The following is a 25,861-nucleotide window of genomic DNA, read 5'->3' as shown; positions in this document are numbered from 1 at the left end:
ATATAAAATTTGTTTTTCAGGGCCAGAACACTTGTTCAGCAGTTGTTATGCTGTTAAAATCCAGTTACACCTCATTGAACAAGGCTTAACTTTTTCGGGAGTTTTTAACAGCGCTATTAGAGCGTAAAAGCTCAAGTTCTCACCAGTTCAGTGATTTCAATTGATTACCGGCTGCGGGGAGTTCCAGCGTAGCCTGTGGAGCAGCAGGGAATGACTGACAGCAACGTCTGGATTTCCGAGTTGCATGTGCATTAACTGCATGTGCGGACGCCAGAATTTGCTGTCAGTTTCACGGTTGAAATGACAGCAAAAGCTGACAGTTTTTGGCGTCATTACAATCTTAAATTCCGGGCCATTGGCTTAACGTGGGTATCTTTGATCATAGTTACATGTACATACTGAATCAGAAAAAGGCAGCTTATGAATAAACATCCTGATTTTTTTTTTCCCAAGTTAGAGTGGTCACTAGTGAATTTATCCATCTGGAAAGACTTTACCTCCTAATTATGTTCTGCTTCCTAATTCTTTGTTACAGGTTACACTTGGAAAGGTATTAAAGGCAATAGTTGTGATGAGGAGTCTATTTATTGATCGGACAATCGTTAAGGCATACAATGAAAACATCTACACAGAAGATGGGAAGGTAGGGATATTTGGGCCATTAACTTGAGTTATAAAAGAAATTGTTTTCAAAATGCGAGTTATTTATCACAAATTAATCTGTATATTTTTACTGCTGAATATTATAAAATAAGTTTGGATAAATGTGCAGAACCAAAATAAGTTGCTAAATTCTTTGTATTCTGAGATTGAATTACAGAAATGGCACTCCTGTTATTGGTACAGTTTTTGGTATGCTTAAGGAGAAAATATTTAACATATTTTATAGAAGTATTTACCGTAGAAGATAATAGCGACATATCAAATACCCAAAAGGATTTTGAAGTTAGTGTACCAGTGGTTTGATAAATTAAAAGGACTGAAGACTAACCAGTCACCTCAGTCAGATGGTATACATCCTAGTGTGCAGAAGGAGACTGGAGAGAGGCATTGGTTATCATAATGAAGGAATCATTGAGTTCTGTTGCAGGATTGGAAAAAAAAACAAATATGGTTGTTATATTTTAAGGGTGACAAATCTGACCCATGCTAATCATCATCATCATGGGCAGTCCCTCGGAATCGAGGAAGACTTGCTTCCACTCTTTAAAAATGAGTCCTTAGGTGGCTGAACAGTCCAATACGAGAACCACAGCCCCTGTCACAGGTGGGACAGATAGTCGTTGAAGGAAAGGGTGGGTGGGACAGATTTGCCGCACGCTCTTTCTGCTGCCTGCGCTTGATTTCTGCATGCTCTCGGCGATGAGACTCGAGGTGCTCAGCGCCCTCCTGGATGCACTTCCTCCACTTAGGGCGGTCTTTGGCCAGGGACTCCCAGGTGTCGGTGGGGATGTTGCACTTTTTCAGGGAGGTTTTCAGGGTGTCCCTGTAACGTTTCCTCTACCCACCTTGGGCTCGTTTTCCATGAAGGAGTTCCGAGTAGAGCGCTGGCTTTGGGAGTCTCGTGTCTGGCATGTGAACAATGTGCCTGCCTAGCGGAGCTGATTGTGTGGTCAGTGCTTCAATGCTGGGGATGTTGGCCTGGTCGAGGACGCTAACGTTGGTGCGTCTGCCTCCATGCTAATGGGCTTATAGTGGACTAACATCAACCACAGGTAAAATAATGGAAACCATTCTGAGAAATAGTATGGAGGATTGGGTTATCTGTATAGCAACAGCTTGTAAAGAAACCTAGATGTACAGTTTATTCCTCTTCATTTGAAGTTGTTTAATTCAGGTTTTCTGATAATTACATTTTTTTTAATTACATGATTTTCACGGCTTAAATTAAACTCTTAGATATAATTCCATTTTTGTAGCACAGAAAAACTTAAGATTATCAAGAATAAACTATAGATGGGAAAGATTCTGCTCATCAAAGCACCTTTCTTTTTTGAGGATGGAACAAAAGTGTTGCATAAAATTACAACATGCTGCTATTGATGACTTGTGATCCTCTACCCCCAAGTTCCTCTGCTGTTCCACATCACCCAATCTTCCTCCATTCTTCTTCTTTTGTTCCATGTCCAGCAGCATATGAGGCAACCCATTTCTTCCACTGCTTTTATATCCCAGCAGATCATATTCTGGGTTGCTTGAAGACCCCCTTTTTTTTTAATGTTGCCAGGTCGTTGGCCTGACCGGGAAAACCAACTGCAAGCGATAGGAGTTTGCCACTCCACTTCCATCGGAATCAAGTACCCTGCTGGGTCACTGGTCTCCTGCTCACCAGGGCCTTCCTCCATTTAAAATACAATGATTACTTTTATTTCTATTTACCAAATTGTACCATCTCGAGTTGAAATTGAATTCCGTCTGTCACTTTTTTGACCATCTTGTCACTATCTCCTTACAGCTTCCTTTGCTCCTCAGAATTATACACCTTCCCTCCTATTTTAGTATCATCTGCAAATTTGGACAGCACTCTTTTAGCCCAATATCAAAATCATCGATATACAGTGAATGGAAGCAGTCCCAGAACAGAACTGTCTGACACTGCTATCCACTTCTACCCAATCTGAGTAACTACCCTTTAAAACCTACTTTCTGTTCCCTCTCTTCTAATCAGTTTTTAATCCAATTTGCAATTTTTCTCCTAATTCCATACCACTTAATCTTCTCCAGTAGCCTCCTGTGTGATACTGTGTCGGAGGTTATCTGCAGGTCCATGTACATCGCATCCACTGCATTTCATCCATCCAATATATGTCACCTCCTCAAAGATGGGGGAAGTCCCTATATTATAGATTATTTTAATTTTCAGAACACCTTTACAGATTTCCACATGAAAGACTTCCAATTAAACAAAAAGTCTTGGGAATAAACTGGAGTACATGGATAAGAAGTTCCTTTTTATATAACAAAAGAAACAAGGAAATGGAAAGTGTTTATGAAAGACGTTTTTCCAGAGTGGCAAGTGCTGAGTGGAGTCTCACAGGAATTGGTACTTGGACCTCTTATTTCCCGTCTACATAAATTATCTAGATGCTAAAGTCAAGTATAACCTGGTTAATTTGTAGAAGACACTGAAGTAGGGGAGCAGTAGAGAAAGGGGATGCCATTTGTAGAAGAGCTTGGTTCAGTTATACAATTTTGTAGACACACGACATTTAGTACTGACACATGAAGTATTGCAAATTGGGAGAAAAATTGTGTAACATTGGTGTATAATGGATTGAATAAACAAGAGCATCGAGATTTAGAAAGAGATGCACGAGCAGTGGTAAACTTGTCGCCTTCAGTGTCAGTGAAGCAATTCAAAATCAGTTTTGTTTTTGGTCAGCTGAGTGTCTGGCTTGGACAGAAACCGATCATCATAAGTCAGAACCTCCAAATCAAACTACTGAGAAATCTTCACAAATAGAGCTTCCATTTGTGTTTGCCCAAGCCCAAAGAATTTGGCTGCAGTTTGGTGCGAACTAAGATTTGCTGACCCACAGGAATACTTAAGGGTGTTGCTGAAATTTAACTGGCTTAATCATATTGTAGGCAGTCCCTCGAAATTGAAAATGACTTGCTTCCACTCTAAAAGTGAGTTTTCAGGTGACTGAACAGTCCAATACGGGAATTACAGTCTCTGTCACAGATGGGTGGGGACTCTGGTTTGCCGCACGCTCCTTCCGCTGCCTGCGCTTGTTTTCTGCATGCTCTCGGCGACGAGACTCGAGGTGCTCAGCACCCTCCTGGATGCTCTTCCTCCACTTAGAGCAGTATTTGGTCACGGATTCCCAGGTGTTGGTGGGGATGTTGCACTTTATTAAGGAGGCTTTGAGGGTGTCCTGGCTTACTTGGTAATTGGCTTAAACCATGCAGCTTACCAACATAGTGCTAAGAAAAATTCCTGCTGTTTGTCCAGCTCAAAGCATCCTATTTATTAGGACATTTGCTCGCTTGATGGTCTGGAACTGAGTGGAGCAAGCTGAGAGCTAGTATTTGCAACCATCCCTCTGTAAAAGTTAAATACAACAGGGATTTTTGTAAGAGATGAAGGAAGATCATTTAGACTTTCCCACATCTGTCCCCCCGCCCCCCCCCCTGCCTCAGGAAAATGAAGCATCCTTATGATAGGACAGAGCAGCTAGCCTATAACAGTGACTACACTCCAAAAGTACTTCATTGGCTGTAAAGCGCTTTGAGCCGTACGGTGGTCGTGAAAGGCACTATATAAATGTAAGTCTTTATTCCTTTTTTTAATCAGTGAGGTAGCAAATTTAGGATTTTCGAATGGAATTGGGGATTTCTGGGATTTTCAAACCTTCTCCATGATTTGCATGTATGTCATCAATGAATTGTTGGAAACTATAAGTATGGGTTAAACCACCCCTAGACTGGAAACAGTAGAGAGTACCACCCCCCCCCCTCCCCCACCCCACGTAGCTCAGACTGCTCGGATCACGTAACATAAAATGACGTAATTTTGATTAATTTGAGTCTTGTGTTCCTGGTTACTCTTAACAGCAATCATATGCACTACATCTGAATCCAGCTCGATACCTCAGAACCAATAGACCAGAGTGCCAGTCGAAACAGCATCATAGTGGTTGTTACTGGACCAGTAATCCAAAGGCCTGGACTAATGATCCTGCACTAATGATCCCAACACGGCAACTGGGGAACTTAAATTCAGTTAATTAAATAAATCTGGAATAAAAAGCTAGCATCAGTCAATAGTGACCATGAAACTACCGGATTGTCGTAAAAACCCATCTGGTTCACTAATGTCCTTTGGGGAAGGAAATCTGCCGTTCTTGCCCGGTCTGGCCTATATGTGAGTCACAGGCCACAGCAATGTGGTTGATTCTTAACTGCCTTCTGAAATGGCCCACTCGGCACCACTGATCCCCCTAAGTTGCACCAGATGTTGCAGGCTACGCAGTCCCGCTGGCACGGGCTCCTGCGCACAGGCGCGCTTTTCAATCGTGTCTCACAGGCTCGTTCTTTCGGCCCACAGGAGCGGGTTTCAGCAACTGCGCGCCTGACCCATTTCGCCACTTGTGCGCTGAACCCCACTACAGGCCTGACCCTGAGCCCGAGGTACTGAGTGCAAACAATGATTATTCACACGGCCATTTGTGCACGCGCATGCTATCCCAGAGCCGCGCATGCGCATCACCCAACAGTTGCGGCCTTGCAGCGTGGACATATTTTCTTCAGCCCCTTGAGAGAATTGGCTGGGGGGTGGGTTGAGGGAGGAGAGGATCGAAAGGGGAGAGAGTGAGAGAGAGAAACACACACTGGGGAGAGAGGAAGAGGGAGAGACACGCCCCGGTCTCGCTCTCCTTTCCCCCCACCCCCAGCCCCTCCCTCCTCCCCCCCCCCCCCCCGGCCTTGCTCTTCTCTCCACCTCCCTCCCCCCCCACCTCCCCAAGAGAGTTTGTATGACAAACTAAAGGCCTTTATTAATTCTACCATAAACAAACTTGCAAAATGGGTATGTAAATGCCAAATTAATTTCAATACAGATAAGTGTGAGGCAATTTGGTAAGAGGAATAAGGAGACGACCTACTGCTTTAAAAATAAGAATCTAAATCAGGTGGGGGCACAAAGGGATCTTGGTGTATCGCTTCATGAATCATTAAAAGTAGCAACGTAGGTTTAAAAAAGCCATAAAATTGCAAATAAAGCACTGGGGTTCATTTCTAGAGGAATAGAATTCAAAAGTTATGTTAAACCTGTATAGAACTTTGTCAGACTGTCTCATGATTTGAGACAGTGGGGTGGCAATATGGCATTATTGTAAATATGCCTTTAAGTAGTTGCTGCTGGTATTGTAAAAGTTGTTGTAAAATTTGCCCACGGACGAAAAGGTCACACTCAAAGGAGTTCATGGCCCGCTCAGTACAATAAAACATTAGAGGGAACATTGCTCAGTACACCACAACCTTCTCAAGGACAATTAGGGATGGGCAATAAATGCTGGCCATCACATGAACAAATAAAAAAAAAACATTTGGATGAGGTGCTGGATGGCTTCTAATACATATACACGTCATTTGTTTCACTGTTAAAATCTGTTCATTGCGTTCCCATCACTGAACCCAAGCTTCACCAGTGTCCGGTAGATCTGCCAAGTGGACTGGACTGGGGGGGGGGGGGGGGTGGGGTTGAATTTTCAGTTGGACACCATCGAAAGAACCAAAGGTTCCAAAACTGGACACCTATTGATTTAATCATAGATTGGTATAGTATTGATATTGTACTACTAAATGTTACCAGTGTGTTAAGTAAATAATTTATTCGGGTAAATTTACAAAATGTGTCAGCGGATGTTTAGAGGAGTCGGCTTTGACTCCTTGAAAGACTTGGATTAATGTAGTGTGTCAGATTCCTAATAATTGAACATGAAAACATTGATTTCTAACTGTATCTGTTCATGTTTTTTAGAATATAAATGGTTAATTCTTAGCTATTCCGTGACTTACTTGTATAGTAGGGGAGTTATCCCCGGTGCCCTGGTCAATATTTATCCCTCAATCAACATAACAAAACCAGAATATGTGGACATTATCACATTGCCATTTGTGGGAGATTTCTGTGCACAAGTTGGCTGCCACATTACAACAGCGACTACATTCAAAGTACACCATTGGCTGTAAAGCGCTTTGAGACGTCCGCGCTATGTAAATCCAAGTCTTTTTTTATGAGTTCTCCATGCCCTTGTGTTGTGCTTTTTTGTCTTTGTGAATTTCAGTACTGCAAAGCAAGTGTTAGCTATTGATTACATAATTGTTTGAAAGGTATGCCAGGATTATTTGTTCATTGACACATCAGCTTATTCACTCTGTTTGATGTATTAAATATGACACATTCTATAACCTTTCATACCAAAATGCATCTCAGCAGTCCAGGTAATTCAGTGCTTGCTTCCTAGCTGCCAGGTTGCAAGTTTGCGCCTTCATGTTGTGTGTTGCACCTGGGTACAACTTAGCTGTTAATTTGCACCTTCTCTTGGTTGAACCAATTTGCAAATTAAATGTCCCCCCCCCCCCACCCCCATTGCAAGGGGATGAATATGGTTGAATGGTGCATCCGTATCACAGTTACTAATTTTACAGTCTTAGAAATCAGGCGCAGAACAACAACTGCTGTGTTTAAATGCTGTGCTTTGTGTTTTCCCCATCATAACTTAAATTCCATATAAACACTCAGCATCAGCCTTTCACAGTAAACCCTTTTGCCGCTTCTGTGCTTTGTGTCAAAGCAATTCCAGCGAAGTTGCTGATTACATACATGTTATAAGGTTCTTGATTCCGACCGAGTCTTAACACACTCAATGTCTAAACAATAGTCATACAGAGAAATAAATGATACTACCATGCTTTTCCTCTGGGTGGAGACATAACCATCATCGGTTCTTTCGCTCTTGGCTCTCTGTTTCTCTCTCGCTCTCTCTGTCTGTCTGTCTCTCTCTACAAATAGTAAAGGAAAGCTTGCAATCTTTATCGGACTCTAGTCACTCACACCCATCCTTATCACCTTGATGATTCATTATGGTGTGAGTTGTTTTTTAGTTTTCTAACTAATCTGTTGCTCATTGTCGTCTTATCTGGATGGCTTCTAATACATGTACACTTCATTTGCCTTGATAGCAAAAAACTTTTCTTGCTGCCAAAGCTTTATTTTGCTAAATGACATCCATACCCCAAAGCATTCTGGGAATGAACAACTTTGAACCTTTTAATATTTTTAGCTACAGTACAAGTCTGCAAGCTATTTACAAGTCAAAAGAAAACTAAATGCTTAATCGTATGAGATTAAACCAAATCCTAATCCTACATATATATGTATATAGGAATAGGGTATCTTACATTGTGCAGTTCTGAAAGACTCTGCTTGTAAACATATTGTAGTGCATAGGTAAGAGAACTCGCATGCAAAGTAGGCATCACTACAGTATTTACTCTCCTTGATTGACAGTTGTCATGGACATATATGCAGCCATCTCTCCTGCCCCAGGGGAGGAAGAGGCAAAAAAAGAGTTTGGATTGGGAGGCAAGTCTCACTGTGAAAATGAGTGGAATGCAATTTAAAGATGTGGCTAAATACATCTATACATAGATATTTATATATTTAAACTCAGTCATACATCAAATGTTATTATATCTTGTGAAATATAGTAAGTAGTAAGAAAAATAATGAATTGAAATGCAATAGCAGTGAAAAGATTTGTTAATTAAAATATTTTCTTTCATTGGGGAAAAGGAAGGATCATGATCTCAGTCCTGTGGTTGGTATTTTTCTTTCCTGAAACATTGCCTGATTGCTAATTTAACACTGCTAAAGATGCCCATACTCAAACCACTGGGGTCATGTTTGTGCCAAGACATTGTTAATTACACAGTAGCGGGAGCAAAGAGGCACCTCCTAGAGTAGCAGAGGGAGAAGAATTCTATCAAAGTAAAGGTTCAAAGATGCTGAAATTTGTCTCCTGGGTCATTTCTGATCCCCGGTCCTCCTGACTTCAAAGTGGGATATCTTTGGAAGAGGGGGGCTGACTCTGGGTTCTTTAATCAATGCTGACACAAGCCCTGTTTGATATTAGTTGCAGGGAACAGTTTGATTTGTTCTATCCTTTTGAAATCATTCTGATGACCTTCAGAAACCTTCGTTACTTGACTTGCCAGGAAGAAAAACCTGCAGCAAAATAGCTTGGATTTAATTTTGATGCAGAAAGTGCCTGGAATTGTGCTTTCAGCAGTATTTATTACAAATACAGTCCTTGATTTGAAAATGAATAGATGAGCAAAAATGTACATGTGAGAGTGCATTATTTATTTGGTTGGCTTTTTGATCCATCACTTGAAGGTGTGAGAGCATTTTGCAACAGGATTACGTGGTCAGGAGAAGCTCTCACTGGGAACCATTACAGCAGGACTAAATAGATTAATTTTCAACTATTTACACCAACTGTCTTCAAACATTCATTTGGCCATTTTATTTCCAATATTTATTAATTTTGACTTGGGGGCCCAGTTGTGAAAATAATGTATATTTTCTGTGTCCTTTTTTACTCATCTCATTAGTGGTTTTGATCACAACTGAAAACAGTCAATGATGTAACTTCAGATGTAACTTCATGTTTGTACATTTTTAAGCTTGTCAGGAGAACAGATGTGAATGCTGGGAAATTGAACATTTATTCCAAAAGCACTTGGAAGCACTTTTAAATGTTATAAATGTTCTAAATCATTCTCCATGATCCAGCCAGTCACATTTTGCTCTTTGACTGATGTCATTGATAATTGTTCTAAGTGACCCTGGACTTAGGAGGGGAAAATTCAGCCTGCCTTCCTACTTTTGATTTTCCCCCTCCCATTGTCGAACATTATGCTGTTAGCCAGTGTCTCCACTAACAAACTGAAGAAGGTACTAGAAAGTTGCATGTACCTGACAAGCTTATATCAGCATGAGTCATTTCCTTCAAAAAAAATAAAGAGGCTCGCTTTCCTGCCTCAAGGCAGAACAAATTTATCTAGTGAGTAGCTGAGATACAGACTAGGGAAGTCCTGGATTTGATCCCTGGTCTGTACTGAATTTGCTGCCCTCAGGCAATAGAAACACTGCAATTGGTCTCTGCACATTTCTTTAGGGAGCTGAATCACTCTTGAGTAACTTCTGGAAGTGGATGTGGATGAAGGCAGGTTTAGGCTCAGCAGTGATACCCACCCAGGTCAAATAGCCTGTGAAGCCTATTGTCGAAGCTCTCGCATGATTAATGGCCAGCTGGGTGAAGTGGTGGGGGTGGGGTAGTTACTAATGATAAAATCATTGAGCGGTTACAGCACGGAAGAAGGCCATTCGGCTCGTCGAACCTGTGCCGGCTCTCTGCAAGAGCACCTCAGCCAGTCCCACTCCCCCGCCCTTTCCCTGTAGCCCTGCAGTTGTCTTTCAGGTGCTTATCCAAAACCACGATTGAGTCTGCCTCCACCACCCTATCGAGCAGTGCATTCCCGATCCCAACCACTCGCTGTGTAAAAAACAAAAGAACGTTTTTTCTTATGTCGCCTTTGGTTCTTTTGCCAATCACCTTAAGTCTGTGTCCTCTGGTCTCGACCCTCCTGCCAATGGGAACAGTTTCTCTCTCTCTACTCTGTCCAGACTCCTCCTGATTTTGAACACCTTGGTCAAATCTCCTCAGTCTTCTCTGCTCTAAAAAGAAAAACCAATCAAAGTAAGCCAGCAAAGTAGCCTTCAGGGAAAGAGGAAGAAAATTGGTTGCTTTCCTTCAGAAATGTAATCAAAAGCTGTTTTTACGTCTCCTTATTGATGCAATCATAGATTTTGCAGTAGATCATTCGGCCCATCGTGTCTGTGCCAGCTCTTTAAAAATTATCCAATTAGTCCCACTCCCTAACCTTTCCCCATAGCCCTTCAAATGTTTTCTTTTTCAAGTATATATGCAATTCCTTTTTGAAAGTTACGATTGAATTTGCTTCCACCACCTTTTCAGGCAGTGAATTCCAGATCGTAGCATCTCGCTGTATTCGTTTGCAAGCATCTGATTCTTCTGCCAATTATCTTAAATCTGTGTCTTCTAGTTACCAACCCACCCGCCAGTCGAAAGTTTCTCCTTGTTAACCCTATCAATACCTCTCAGAATTTTGGACACCTTTATCAAATGTCCCGTTAACCACCTCTGCTCAAAGGAGAACAATTCCAGCTTCTCCACATAATTGAAGAAGGAAGGAAGGCTGATTCCATTTCTTTTCTGCCTATTTTCTTCTCTTCTACTTTCACTAAAGGTGGTGATACCTGCAGAGGTACGATTGTATTGGCACGTTATGTCCTCCAGTATCTTGTGTAAGTAGCCATTCACCATGTGTCCACAGATCAATCATTTATTGCCCATTCCTAGTTGCCCTTGAGTAGGTGGTGGTGAGCTGCCTTCTTGAATTGCTGCAGTCCATGGGGTGAAGGAATTTGCACATTGCTGTTAGGTAGGGAGTTCTAGGATTTTGACCCAGTGACAATAAGGGACAGTGATATGTGTCCAAATTAGTATGGTGTGTGACTTGGACTGGAACTCTGAGGTGATGCTATTACCATGCATCTGCTGCCATCCAGGTGCTGGAGATCGTGGGTTTGGGCGGTGCTGCCGAAGAAGTCTTGGCGAGGTGCAGTGTATCCTGTAGATAGTACATACTGCAGCCACGATGCGCCGGTGCTGGAAGGACTGGATGTTTAAGGTAGTGATTGAGCTGCCGATCAAGTGGACTGCTTTGTGTTGGATGGTGTTGAGCTTCTTGTGTTGCTGCAGTTGCACCCATCCAGGCAGGTGGAGAGTATTCCATCACACTCCTGACTTGTGCCTTACAAAGTATTTACCGCACAGAAGCAGGCCATTTGGCCCAACATGTTCACGCTGGTGTTTGTGCTCCATACGAGCCTCCTCCCACCCCTCTTCATCTAACCCTGTCAACATATCATTCTATTCCTTTCTCCCTCATGTGTTTATCCAGCTACCCCTTGAATGCATCTATGCTATTCGCCTCAACTACTCCTTGTGGTAGCAAGTTGCACATTCTAATCACTCTCTGGGTTAAGAAGTTTCTCATGAATTCCCTATTAGATTTATTAGTGACTATCTTATATTTATGGCCCCCAGTTCTGGTCTCGCCCGTGTGGAAACATCTCTACGTTTACCCTATCAACCTTTCATAATCTTAAAGACCTCTATCTGGTCACCCTTCAGTCTTTTTTCTAGAGGAAAGAGCCCCAGCCTGTTCAGTCACTCCTGATAGGTATACCCTCTCAGTTCTGGTATCATTCTAGTAAATATTATTTGCACCTTCTTCAGTGGCTCTATATCTTTTTGATAATATGGTGACCAGAACTGTTCACAGTGCACCAAGTATGGTCTAACCAATGATCTATACAAGATAAAAATAACCTCTATGCTTTTCAATTCTATCCCTCTAGAAATTAACCTATTATGTCTTGTTTGCTTTTTTCTGACCTTATTAACCTGCGTCATTACTTTTCTTTGTGTCTGTATCCACAGATATTCTTCCTACTAAAATATACTATCTCGCTCTTATCTATATTGAAGTTAATTTGCCAATTACACGCCCAATCTGCAAGTTTATTAAGGTCTTCCTGTATTTTGTCGCAGTCCTCCTCTGTATTAACTACACCCCCAATTTGGTGTCATCTGCAAATTTTGAAATTGTACTTCGGAGTCCACAAATAGTTGATGTAAATGGGGAACAACAGTGATCCCAGCACCAATCCTTGTGGAACACCGCTTCCCACCATTTGCCAAGCTGAGTAACTACCTTTAACCCCTACTCTCTGTTTCCTGTTTTGTAGCCAGCTGGCTATCCAATTTGCGACTTGTCCCCTGACTCCACATATTAAGACCTTAGTCACGACTTTACTATGCGGTACCTTATCGAAGGCTTTTTGGAAAGCCAAATATATTGTCTACTGCATTACCCTTTTCTACTCTTTCTATTACTACTTCAATTAATTTGATAATGTTGCATAAGAATGACATTCCCCTATAGAGTTCGTGCTGACTACTCTATTATATGAGTTGCTCCTATATTTTTGAAGCAACTAGTTTAGAATGGAGTATCTTAGAAATTGCAATTCTTGGAATTAATTTGCTCCAGTTCTAGTGAGTTAGAAAAGTTTCATTTTAGAACAGATTTTTTTTTCAAAAGGGGGCGTGTCTGGCCACTTACGCCTGTTTTGTAAGTTTAGGCAGCGAAAACTTACTCCAAACTAGCTTAGAATGGAGTAAGTGTAGATTTTTTTACGCTCAGAAAAACCTTGCCTACACTTTTAAATCAGGCATAGGGAAGGGAAGTCATTAAATTTTACAAACATTCAACAGTCTCACTTATACAAATAAAGAGCCATCCTGAATAAAAAATTATAAACAAAGCAAATAAAAAATACATTAATTTTCCTACCTGTGTGAAGCAGCAGCAGCCTTCGAGCTGTGGGGCTTTGGGGCTTCAGGCCTTTCATCCAGGAGACAGGGGCGGCGTCAGTCCACCGACGGCAGCAAGCAGCCTTCGAGCTGCGGCAGAGCATCAGGCCATTCGGCCAGGAGACAGAGGCGGGACGGCAGCAAGCACGACAGCAGCAAGCAGCCTTCGAGCTGCGGGGCTTCAGGCCTTTCATCCAGGAGACGGGCGGGACGGCAGCAAGCAGCCTTCGAGCTGCGGGGCTTCAGGCCTTTCATCCAGGAGACGGGCGGGACGGCAGCAAGCAGCCTTCGAGCTGCGGCAGAGCATCAGGTCATTCGGCCAAGAGATGGGCGGGACAGCAGCAAGCACAACAGCAGCAAGCAGCCTTCGAGCTGCGGGGCTTCAGACCTTTCATCCAGGAGATGGGCGGGACGGCAGCAAGCAGCCTTCGAGCTGCGGAGGAGCATCAGGCCATTCGGCCAGGAGATAGGGGTGGGACAGAAGTAAGCTGTGTCTCACTGCGCACGCTCCAGCGCGCGTGCACAGGGCTGCCGGCACGATGTCGCCTTCACGGATATAGCCCCGCCCCCCTGCAGTCTCCGAATCGGCGCCCCGCTGCCCCCCCTCCCGGAGATCTCGCCGCGCTGAGCTGGACAGGAGCAGCAGGGAACCGGAGAATTGCTCCGTAAGTTTTTGACGCGCTTTTGAGCGTGGAAATCAGGCGTGGCTCACGGGGCTGCGCCGTTCTAGGTGCGGCCCGAAATTTAACCCTTAGATGTTTTTCTATTACAACTTTTGAGTAAGGATTCCATTATCTTTCCTACCACCGACATTAAGCTAATTGGTCTATAGTTCCCTGGACTTGTTCTATCCCCAGTTTATGTATAGGAATCACATTAGCTGTCCGCTAGTCCTCTGGCACTATTACCTTTTCTAATGAATTTTTGTATATTGTGCCTCTGCTATCTCTTCCCTAACTTCTGACTACCGGTGCCACGTGCTAATAAGTACAAGAAGAGAAGGATAGAGAGGATGAATGCGTGGCTGGAGAGTTGGTGTAGGAGGAAGGGCTTTAAATTCCAGAGGCATTGGGACCGCTTCTGGGGGAGGTGGGATCTGTACAAACCGAATGGGTTGCACCTCAACAGCACCGGGACCAATATTCCCACGGGGAGATTTGCTAGTGCTGTTGGAGAGAGTTTAAACTAGCTTGGCAGGGGGATGAGAACCTGAACAAATTCAATAGGGAAGGAAGTAAAGCTGAAATTGTAAAGCAAGAATGTAGAAAGTGAATTGGTAAGACAGAGGAAACAAAAGTAAGTAGTAATCAAGGAGGTCTTCCTGAGCTAAATGGTATATACTTCAACGCAAGGAATATAGCGAATAAAGCGGATGAGCTGAGAGCACAGGTAGACACTTGGAAGTATGACATTATAGCCATTACAGAGACAAGGCTGAAAGAGGGGCAGGTTTGGCAGCTAAATATTCCTGGTTACGGGATTTTTAGACAAGACAGAGGGGGCTAAAAAAGGGGGGGGGTCGCGGTATTGATTAAAGAAACTATTACAGCTGTGAGGAGGGATGATATGTTAGAGGGATCATCAAATGAGGCCATATGGGTTGAACTGAAAAATAAAAAAGGGGCGATCACACTGCTGGGCATGTATTATAGATCCCCAAACAGTGGGAGGGAGATAGAAGAGTAAATATGTGGGCAAATTTCTGTGAAGTCCAAAAACCATAGGGCAGTAATAGTAGGGGACAAATATAGTGTGAAGCTTGTAGAGGGTGCAGAATTCTTAGTCCGTATGTAACAAGCCCAACACGGGAAGGGGCAGTTCTGGATTTAGTTTTGGGGAATGAAGCTGGGCAGGTGGAAGGGGTATCAGTGGAAGAGCACTTGGGTGCCAGTGACCATAATTCAGTCAGATTCAAGGAAGTTATGGATAAGGATAGACCAGGAATAAATGTCCCAGACTGGGGAAAAGCTAAGTTGAGAAGTGAACCACAGTGGAATGGAAACAGCTACTTGTAGATAAATCAGTGTCTGAACAGTGGGAGGCAATCAAGGAGGAGATCCAGAGGGCTCGGGCCAAACATGCTCTTAAAGAAAAAGGGTGGGAATAACAATTCTAGAGCTCCCTGGATGTCTAGGGATTTACAGGGGAAGATAAAGAAAAAAAGGAAGCGTATGTCATATACCGATGGCTAAATACTGTAGAATCTCTGGAGGAATATAGAAAGTTCAGGGATAAAATTAAAAAGGATATTAGGAATGCTAAGAGAGAGCCCATGAAAAATTCTTGGCAAGTAAAATTAAGGAAAACCCAAAGATGTTCGATAAATATATTAAGAGGATAACTAAAGAAAGGGTAGGGCCTATTAAGAGACCATGAATGTTGGTATGGTACTTATTGAATACTTTGTATCTGTTTTCACAAAGGAAAGGGCAATGCAGATACTGCTATCGAGGAGGAGTGTGGAATTCTGGATGAAATAAACATAGTGAGAGAGGAGGTATTAGGAGTTTAGCAGCTTTGAAGTGGATAAGTCCCCAGGCCCGGATGAAATGCAACCCAGGCTGTTGAGCGAAGCAAAAGAGGAAATAGCAGAGGCCTTGACCATCATTTTCGAGTCCTCTTTGGACTTAGGCATGGTACTGGAGGACTGTTAATGTGGTACCCTTGTTTAAGAAGGGAGAAAGGAATAGGTTGAGTAATTACAGGCTTGTCAACCTAACCTCAGCAGTGGGAAAACTATTGGAAAAACTCCTGAAGGACAGGATAAATCTACATTTAGAAAGGCAAGGATTAATCAGGGGCAGTCAGCACGGATTTGTTAAAGGAAGATTGTGTTTGACTAACCTGATTGAATTTTTTGAGGGGGTAACTAGGAGGGTCGATGAGGGTAGTGCATACGATGTAGTGTATATTGACTTTTGCAAGGCTTTTGACAAGGTCCCACATGGCAGACTGGTCACGAAGGTAAAAGCCCATGGGATCCAGGGCAAAGTGGCAAGTTGGATCCAAAATTGGCTTGGAGGTAGGAAGCAAAGGGTAATGATTAATGGATGTTTTTGTGACTGGAACGATGTTTCCAGTGGGGTTCCGCAAGGCTCAGTACTGCTTTTTGTGGTTATATATCAAATGATCTAGATTTGAATATAGGAAGTATGATTAAGAAGTTTGCAGATGACACTAAAATTGGCTCTGTGGTTGATAATGAAGAGGAGCGTAATGGACTGCAGGAGGATATCAATCTACCGGTCAGGTGGGCAGAACAGTGGCAAATGGAATTTAATTCGGAGAAGTGTGAGGTAATGCACTTTGGGAGGGCTAATAAGAAAAGGATATACACATTAAACGGTAGGCCATTTAGAAGTGTAGATGAACAAAGGGACCTTGGAGTGCTTGTCCACAGATCCTTGAAAGTAGCAGGCCAGGTGGATAAGGTGGTTTAAGAAGGCATACGGAATGCTTGCCTTTATTGGCCAAGGCATAGAATACAAGAGCAGGAAGGTTATGCTTAAATTGTATAATACTCTGGTTAGGCCGCAGCTGGAATATAGCGTGCAGTTCTGGTCACTGTATATAGGAAGGACGTGATTGCACTGGAGAGGATGCAGAGGAGACTTACGAGGATGCTGCCTGGAATGGAGAATCTTAGCTATGAGGACAGATTGGATAGACTGGGTCTGTTCTCCTTGGAACAGAGGAGGCTTAGAGGAGACCTCACTGAGGTATATAAAATCTTGAGGGGCCTGGATATAGTGGATAGCAAGGGCCTATTTCCCTTGGTTGAAGGGTCAATTACGAGGGGCCATAGTTTTAAAGTAGCTGGTGGAACGTTTAGAAGTGATTTGAGGAGAAGCTTCTTCATGCAGGCTGTGGAGGTCTAGAACTCGCTGCCTGGAAGGATGGTAGAGGCAGGGAACCCTCACCACATTTAAAAGGTGTTTGGATGGTCACTTGAAGTGCTGTAACCTTCAGGGTTATGGACCTAGAGCTGGTAAGAGGGATTAGACTGGATAACCTCTTGTTGACTACGATGGTAACTACTTCGGGGAATCTAATACGGCCAGTGTGATCTCCTGGACTAGTTTCGATCACCAGGATGGGTCAGAGAGGAATTTTCCCAGATTTTTTCCCCCAATTGGCCTGGGTTTTTAATCTGTTTTTTTTGCCTCTCCCAGGAGATCACATGATCCCGGTTGGGGTGGAGTGTAAAATGTTGCGATACATGGGGTATCGCAGTTGCGTGGGGCGGACTGTTTGGGCCGAATGCTCTTTACCTTTCCACCATTGCTCATTGTTCATAGGTTTTTATATGCAACCTTCAGGGCTGCTGACCGAGGGCCATGTGGCTCTTTGTTGGCCGGTGCAGACACGATGGGCTGTAGATTTCTATGTTTCTTATAATATGTGCCTTGTAGGTAGTGGCAAAGCTTTGGGGAGTTGTGCAGTGAGCTGCTCACCACAGAATGCCCAGCCTCTGACCCACTCTAGTAGCAATGGCATTTATGTGACTGGACCAATTGAGTTTATGGTCAATGGCAACCCCCAGGATGTTTATGGTGGGAGGATTCAGCGATTTTTAATGGGGAAGTGGTTGAACTCTTTCTTGGGGATGGTCATTGCTTGGCACTAGTGTGGTGCAAATGTTACTTGCAACTTATCAGCCAAACCTGAATATTGTCCAGTTCTTGCTGAATGCAGGCATGGACTGCTATGTTGGAATTACATATGAAGTTGAACACTGCAATCAACAACGAACAGCCCAACTTCTGACTTTATGATGGCCGCAAAGTCATTGATGAATCAGTTGAAGATGGTTGGGCTAGGCTTCTGCCCCTGATGAACTCCTGCAGCAATGTCCTCAGCCAGCATAGGGAAGACACTTCCAACCCATCAGTTTGGCCACCTTCACCTTGTGCACAAACTTCACCGGTAAAAGAAAAAATTCTGGCCACGAATCTTGGATAGCTGGCTACGGTCCAAATTATAGTACAGCAAATGGTGGCTTGAGGAAAGGTAAAGAGCAAAACCATGAGACTGCAATAGTATTCTGTGATACGCAAGGACACTAGAATACCAGTTAATTCTCAGCATGATTAGTATATTCGATTCCTGCAAACATATTATAAATCACGGACATATTATGGACAACCTGTTTGTACTGTGTAAATGAAACATTTTTGTAAATATTGCAAATCAATATCAAAGAGCAAGTGCTTTCTGCATTAGAGTAGTCAGTGCTTAACTACTCTCTTAAATTAAGCTGCTTGCAATGGGAAACGGAGCAATCTAAATGGCTGATCACTGCAGTATTATTTATAGTGCAGTGAACTCTGATAAAAACCAAATTGAGGAAAAGTAGAACTGCTTGTTGAAACGAGGGGAAATACTGAGAGAAGAAGGGAAGCTGTAGCAGGTGGGAATTCAGTGCTGCAGTTGGTGAATGGTTATCTTTGTTGTAATGATTAAGTTGCAGGGCAGTAATTTGTCTACCAGGGACTAAAGTTACGGATATTGAGTAGAAGGTGGATGGCCCAGTTCAGGGAGCCGGCAGTGATAGTCCCTGTGGGAATTAATAGTGTACGGGAAGAATCAATCAGAAATGCTCAATGGCAGTGTAAGCAGATTGACTGGAAATTGAAAGTGAATTGCTGTTACTCAGGATTGCTAACTCTTGAGAAGAGGTAGAGCGTTCGTGAAAATAATTATAAGGCTAATGAATAACCGAGAATATTGTTTAAACATATCAAAAGAGCTACTAGAAGTGCAAAAAGAACTAGCGAAGTTTAGTATAATTAAAAAAAGGTTCTTCCAATATCATAGCAGGAAATGAATAATTTGAGGGAAGTGAGAATTCTAAGAGAAAAATTAAATTAAATAGTTGAAATGTTATGTAAAATACTGGAAGTATTTCCTACAGAGTATAATATTGACTTGCTATCCAATTTCTGTAGGATGAAGGGGGAAGTTGGAAGAAACGTTTAATGTATAAGATTATACATTTGAATACAGAATGCTTTACAAAATAGCTATTGAGCCAGGGCTATGAGATCATTTAAAAGGGAATTGGGGTAAGTATTTTAAAGGAAGATATGAAAGAACAGGTAAATGGATTTTGAATAGACCGCTCCAGTTGGCAAGCTAGCACAGGCACAATGGGTCAAACTTGTTGATGACTCTAAAATAGGAAGAGCATTGGAGACCGAAGACAGAGCAAAAGGTTTGTAGAAGGATTTAGGCTGGCTGTGCAATTAGGGGGACAAATGAAAAATTTATAACTGGTAAAGGTGAGGTGTTGCACATAGGTTGAAAAATTTGGCTTGTGAACGTATAGGGCCAAAACTTGTGGCCTCGCTGGGTATGTACGATGTGTGCATGCATGTGAAGAGGCCTCGCAAATGCCACCGGGAACCGGCTTTTGCGATCTGTCAAAATTTCTGCATCCCCGCAGGAAGGACATTCGCAGGACAGAGATTGGGCTATTTGCTCAACTCTTGCCCAGCAAATGTCCTTCAAACTCTTACGCCTGGTGAAAGCGAGCGAATAGCCTACTTTGGCCAGCGTAAGAGTTTTAAAATATAGAAAAATTTAATTTAATTACTCCTTTTTATATTAAAAACCCTGTCCATTAAGGTAAGTTTATTTTTAACCCTATTGAAACATATAAAAAAAATATATTTTTTTTCTAAAACATTAATTACATTCAATTTCAATTAATTTTAAATATGTTGAGGTGGTTTTTAAATTTATTGTGTTGTGTTTCTGGGGAGTATTTTCATTGATAGTAATGGGAGCTCGTACAAATAGAGCTCCCATTATTAGAAGTGTGAATACATAAGAACATAAGAAATAGGAGCATTTGGCCCCTCGAGCCTGCTCCGCCATTTAATAAGATCATGGCTGATCTGATCTTGGGCTCAGCTCCACTTCCCTCCACTCCCTTAATCGCTCAAAAATATGTATCTCCACATTAAATATATTCAGTGAGATGTTCATTGGTGGTCCAGGCCCACGTGATCTCAGGATACGAATACATACCTGGAAGACATATTCCGGTACGCTGGACTGCGAATGAAGGTCTCCGACTGGAATCCTACATTCCTCCGGGCCCATCAGGTATTTTCATAAAAATATTTTGGGCCCGAGGCTTTCACACAAAGGAAGCCTCCGACAGCAATTTTCCCCCCCCCCATAGTTTTAGAATAATAAAAATGAGAACACGGAGACTTGGAAAAGGAGCTGGGAGTAACAGTAGTTATTTAACTTTCAATGTCGAGACAATGTGGTGGAGTAGTTTAAAAATCAAAGAAGATACTGGGTCTATAGCCAGAACAGTAGAATACAAAATATCGAACTTATACTAAGCCTCTATATTGCACTGTTCCGACCACACTAGAATATTGAATTCAGTTTTGGTCATAAGCCAACAAAAAAGGCTGACCCACAGAAGTGAGCAACAGGACTAAACCCAGGTGTAAAGGAAATGAGGTATGAGGAAGAATTAGAGAAGTGTGAGCTTTACAATCTGAGAAGAAGGAAGTTAAAGGGAAACTTCATTGAAGTATATAAAATATTAAAGGTAGATATGGATAGAATAAACCTTTACTTTAAAGCAAGAGGGTAAAGTAAATTTAAAACTGATTTCAGGAAGAATTTGTTTACTCAAAGATGATAAATGTTTGAATTAATCTGCCAGACAGGGTCATCGGTGCAAAAATATTTGAGTTCAATATTCAGTTGGATGCTGTGCTGGAAGAGTTGTATTGCTGAATAGATGAGCTTTTTGTGGGGTGAATGGCAGTTCTCATCCTGACTTTACTTATGTTCTATTATTTAACTTCAGTTTGCACCAAGAAGAATGGCATGCAGTGTTCAGATTCATTTACTGTGAAACAGAAATAACCTGTCCGATATGAAATGAGCTGCCTGTTGTGAGATTGAGTATTAATCTCCATTCCTTAGCCATAAGAAGCGTTGGAGTATACTAGGCCTCAGTCAATGCAAAGGGTATCTTTAGCCAACGTGATCAGTCTCTGCCCAAACTTACGAAAAGCATTCACAGAATTACATAGAATTTTACAGGACAGGAAATTCCAGTTTAGCTACAAGAAGCCATTGATTTAAAAACGATGTTTTACAAAACATGCAGTTGTTTCGCGTTTGACTCGCCCATGACCACACGGCTTGAAGAAACCTATTCTTTGAATGAGTAAGTTTTAAATCACTGTTAAAAATGTAGCTGTTTCATTTACTGTAATTAAACAAAAAAGACCCTTTCCTGTTTCATCACACTATTACTAAAACTGAAGCAGCCAGCTCCTTATGTCACATTAAATAAGATATCACATGAAGATGATGTCCATGGTACTTTCTGGTGAGTGTGTTGCTAATAACAATGAAATGCAGAAGTGGACTTCTAAGTATAGTTTTTAAATGGCACCAGTGCAAAAGCCAGAGCCCCTTCTGATGATCAGTAGTTGCCCATTAAGGCATCATTCTGCCTGTTCCTATATTTGAACTTTAGAATTTATTTTTTAAACCTAGTGGAGCAATAGGGTGATCAATTATCTTTTGTAAACCAACATTTGCCAATTCTGATGCTTTTCATATCACAGCTTAGAAATCAGTAAAGCAGTTACTGACTAGTTAAATCCAAAAAAGTCTGGCAGTTCGGTGGCTTGATACAGAAACATTGAGGGAATTCCTGATTTAATACAGGCGAGTTATCACTAGCTGCCCTACTGATTTGTGAGCTGTAAGATTTGAACCATAAAGGATCAGAAAATGTAGAATGGTGTTCAGCACTGTTTTTGCGAAATGCATTGAAATCGATGATTTGAAACCAAAATGCCTGAGCTTTTTGAATGAATAAAACTTCTCTGGTTGGGTGAAGTTTTTTCCACAGTTCAGCCCCCTTGCTCTAATGCAGATTTAAAAAATACATATGTACATTTTTGTACCCATCAAGATGGGGCTGGGGAGTGGATAGAGATTATTTGAGCGGAAGTTACACCATGACCATCTAGGACAAGCTCAATGGACCCAACTGGTCTTTGCCTGTCCTCTTGTATGTTGATAATATCAGTGCTGGAAATAGAACTGTCATGTATTCAACCAGCATTGTAACCCATGTATAAACTGACCTAAGTTGTACACCGTGAGAACACTGACCACTAGGTGGGAGACACTCCTAACCTGGACCTTCAGGTATAAAAGGGGAAGCTCCACCCACCTTCATCACTTGAGTGCTAAGGAATAAAGGACAGGTCACAGACTGACCTCTCAAGCATGGGCCTCGTGTGCATTTATACTGTATAGTAAGGACGTATCAATGGCGACAAGAAACTGGGATTTAAACCACGCGAGCATGGCCACTAGCAGAACAGACGAGAGGTACTGTGTTAAGGAATGGTTGGGACAGAGATTCAACATTGTTAAAGCAGCACACAGTTCTCCAGGCAGACAAGGGCAGTCGGGCATGCCCCAACATGTAGTCGAACCCAGAGGGGGAGTTCGACAGAGACAATGGCAAGCTGAACAGCGATTCACGCCATTGCAAGGGACAATGCGGCCAGTAATGGGGCCATCAACACCTGTTAATGGTGCACTCAAGGACAATAACGGGCAGTCAGGGACGATCGACTGGCAAGGGACCTTTTGTTTCAAACAGCAGCTCATGTTGGAGGCGTGGAGGCACACACTCAGCCGGAGTTTGCAGAGATGAGCAAAATACCTGCAGAAATTGCAGAAATGGACACTGGGAGAAATCGCTGGAAGCTGAAGTTCAGCGAGTTCATGTGGAGCACGTATACAGTTCATACACCAGGACACCACCGATAATGATGAAAGTGCTCCTCAATGGCATCCCAGTATCAATGGAGTTAGACACAGGTGCCAGCCAGTCCCTGATGGGTAAAAAACAGTTCGAAAAGTTGTGGGCATCCAAGGCCAGGAGGCCAAAATTATCGCCAATTGACGCACAGCTACGGACTTGCACAAAGCAGATCATTCCGGTGCTAGGCAGCGCCACGGTAGTCGTGACCCACAAAGATTCGGAGAACAGACTGCCACTCTGGATTGTCCCAGGGGACGGTCCCGCACTACTGGGGAGGAGTTGGCTTGCTGTCATGAGCGATGTCAATGCAATTTCCTCTGTGGAGCGAGTATCATGCTCACAGATCCTGGACAAATTTGACTAATTATTTCAACTCGGCATTGGCACTTTCATGGGGCCCAAGGTAGTGATTCACATAAACCCGGACGCCAGGCCAGTACACCACAAGGCCAGAGCGGTGCCGTACGTGATGCGGGAAAAGATAGAAGGCGAATTGGACCGCTTGCTGAGGGAAGGCATCATCTTGCCAGTCGAATTCAGTGACTGGGCGAGCCCGATTGTGCCGGTGCTCAAGGCGGATGGGTCGGTCAGGATATGTGGCGATTACAAGGCCACCATCAATCGGGTGTCACTCCAAGACCAGTACCCAAGGAGGACCTCTTTGCGACGCTATCCGGTGGCAAACTTTTTTCAAAATTGGACCTGACCTCAGCTTACATGACCCAGGAGCTGGCGCGTGAGTCGAAGAAGCTGACCACCATCACGACACACAAGGGGTTGTTTGAGTACAACAGATGTCCGTTTGGGATTCGCTCGGCCGCCGCGATCTTCCAACGAAATATGGACAGCCTCCTCAAGTCGATTCCAGAGATGGTGGTTTTTCAGGACGACATCCTCATTACGGGTTGCGATACTGAAGAACACCTCCACAACCTGGAGGAAGTGCTACGCAGACTGGACCGGGTAGGTCTGCGACTGAAAAAGGCGAAGTACATCTTCCTAGCTCCAGAGGTAGAATTCCTGGGGATGAGGGTAGCAGCAGACGGGATCAGCCCTACTGCGTCCAAGACGGAAGCGATCCAGAGAGCACCCAGACCCCATAACACGACGGAGCTGCGTTCGTTCCTGGGGCTCCTGAACTATTTTGTAACTTTCTTCCCAAATTGAGCACGCTGCTAGAGCCGCTACACGTGCTCCTGCGCAAAGGTCGTGAATGGGTCTGGGGGGGACAGCCAGGAAAGGGCTTTTAATAGAGCACGCAATTTGTTATGTTCCAACAATCTGTTAACGCTATATGACCCATGTAAGAAACTTGTGTTAATGTGCGATGCGTCGTCCTATGGTGTCGGGTGTGTGTTGCAGCATGTCAATGCCAATGGTCAGTTACAGCCGGTAGCTTATGCCTCCAGAAGTCTGTCCCAGGCAGAAAGGGGCTACGGGATGGTAGAAAAGGAGGCGCTCGCATGTGTATTTGCGGTAAAGAAAATGCACCAGTTCCTGTTTGGCAGGAAATTTGAGCTGGAGACAGATCACAAACCCCTAATGTCCCTTTTGGCCGACAACAAGGCCATAAATGCAAACGCATCGGCCCGCATACAGAGGTGGGCACTCACGTTAGCCGCCTATGACTACACAATTCGGCACAGACCGGGCACCGAAAACTGCGCCGATGCACTCAGCAGGCTCCCACTAGCCACCACTAAGGGGGCTACCGAGCATGCTGCTGAGATGGTCATGGCTGTTGAAGCTTTCGGAAGCGAAGGCTCACCCGTGACAGCCCGTCAGATTAAAGTCTGGACAAATAGAGACCCGCTATTGTCTCTAGTCAAGAAATGTGTCCTGAATGGGGACTGGGCAGCCACGTACAGGGCATACCCTGAGAAATTTAAACCATTTCACAGGCGCAAGGATGAACTCTCGATTCAGGCCGATTGCCCACTGTGGGGAAACCGCGTAGTCATGCCCCAGATGGGCAGAGAGGTGTTCATCAGAGAACTCCACAATGGGCACCCGGGCATTGTCACGATGAAGGCAATTGCCAGGTCACACGTTTGGTGGCCAGGGATTGACGCAGATCTGGAACTTTGTGTTCGCAGGTGCAACACGTGTGCCCAGCTGGGCAATGCGCCCAGGGAAGCCCCCCTTAGCCCCTGGCCATGGCCCGCCAAGCCTTGGTCACGCATCCATGTGGACTACGCAGGTCCCTTCATGGGGAAAATGTTTTTGTTTGTAGTAGACGCCTACTCCAAATGGATCGAGTGTGACATTTTAAATTCAAGCACATTCTCTGCCACGGTAGAAAGTCTACGGGCAATGTTCGCCGCCCACGGTCTGCCGGACATCTTGGTCAGCGACAATGGCCCGTGCTTCACAAGCACTGAATTCCAGGACTTCATGGCAAGCAATGGAATTAACCATGTTCGAACGGCACCGTTCAAGCCGGCCTCAAATGGCCAGGCAGAACGAGCAGTGCAGATAATCAAACGGGATGCTCAGAATCCAAGGGGGTTCCCTACAAACCCGCTTATCACGCCTCCTGTTGGCCTATAGATCCCGACCACACTCGCTCACAGGGATTCCACCTGCAGAGCTACTAATGAAAAGAACGCTCAAAACCCGGTTATCCCTTATACACCCCACCATGAAAGAAATTGTCGAGAGCAGGCGCCAGTCACAATATGACTACCATGACAGGAATGCGAGGGCGCGATGTATTGATGTAAATGATCCTGTTTTTGTCCTCAACTATGCTGCAGGGCCCAAATGGCTCACAGGCACTGTGGTTGCCAAAGAGGGAAATAGGGTTCTGGTAGTTAAACTTACCAATGGACAAATCTGCCGCAAACATGTGGATCAAACAAAAAGGAGGTTCAGCAACCCCATAGAAGAAGCAGAGGAAGAACACGATATAGAGTTCACTCCACCACAGGTGACCGAACACCGGAACCAAAGGGAGAAGAGCCCAGTCACTGTGGGCAGTCCGGACAGGCCTGAG

General features: G+C 43.6%; 1 protein-coding gene across 1 annotated transcript in view; it reads left to right on the top strand.

Annotated features, from left to right (window-relative positions):
* The window catches only part of med27 (mediator complex subunit 27), a 343,086-nt gene that overhangs the window by 285,812 nt on the left and 31,413 nt on the right, over window positions 1–25,861 (top strand). Inside the window, exon 5 of the mRNA XM_070863373.1 lies at window positions 536–643. Within this exon, the coding sequence (XP_070719474.1) occupies window positions 536–643 (108 nt within the window). The remainder of the gene's footprint in view (window positions 1–535; window positions 644–25,861) is intronic.

This window comes from Pristiophorus japonicus, chromosome 20, assembly GCF_044704955.1.
Source record: "Pristiophorus japonicus isolate sPriJap1 chromosome 20, sPriJap1.hap1, whole genome shotgun sequence".
NCBI classification, from domain to species: Eukaryota; Metazoa; Chordata; class Chondrichthyes; family Pristiophoridae; genus Pristiophorus; species Pristiophorus japonicus.
This window is presented reverse-complemented; position numbering and strand designations above follow the sequence as displayed.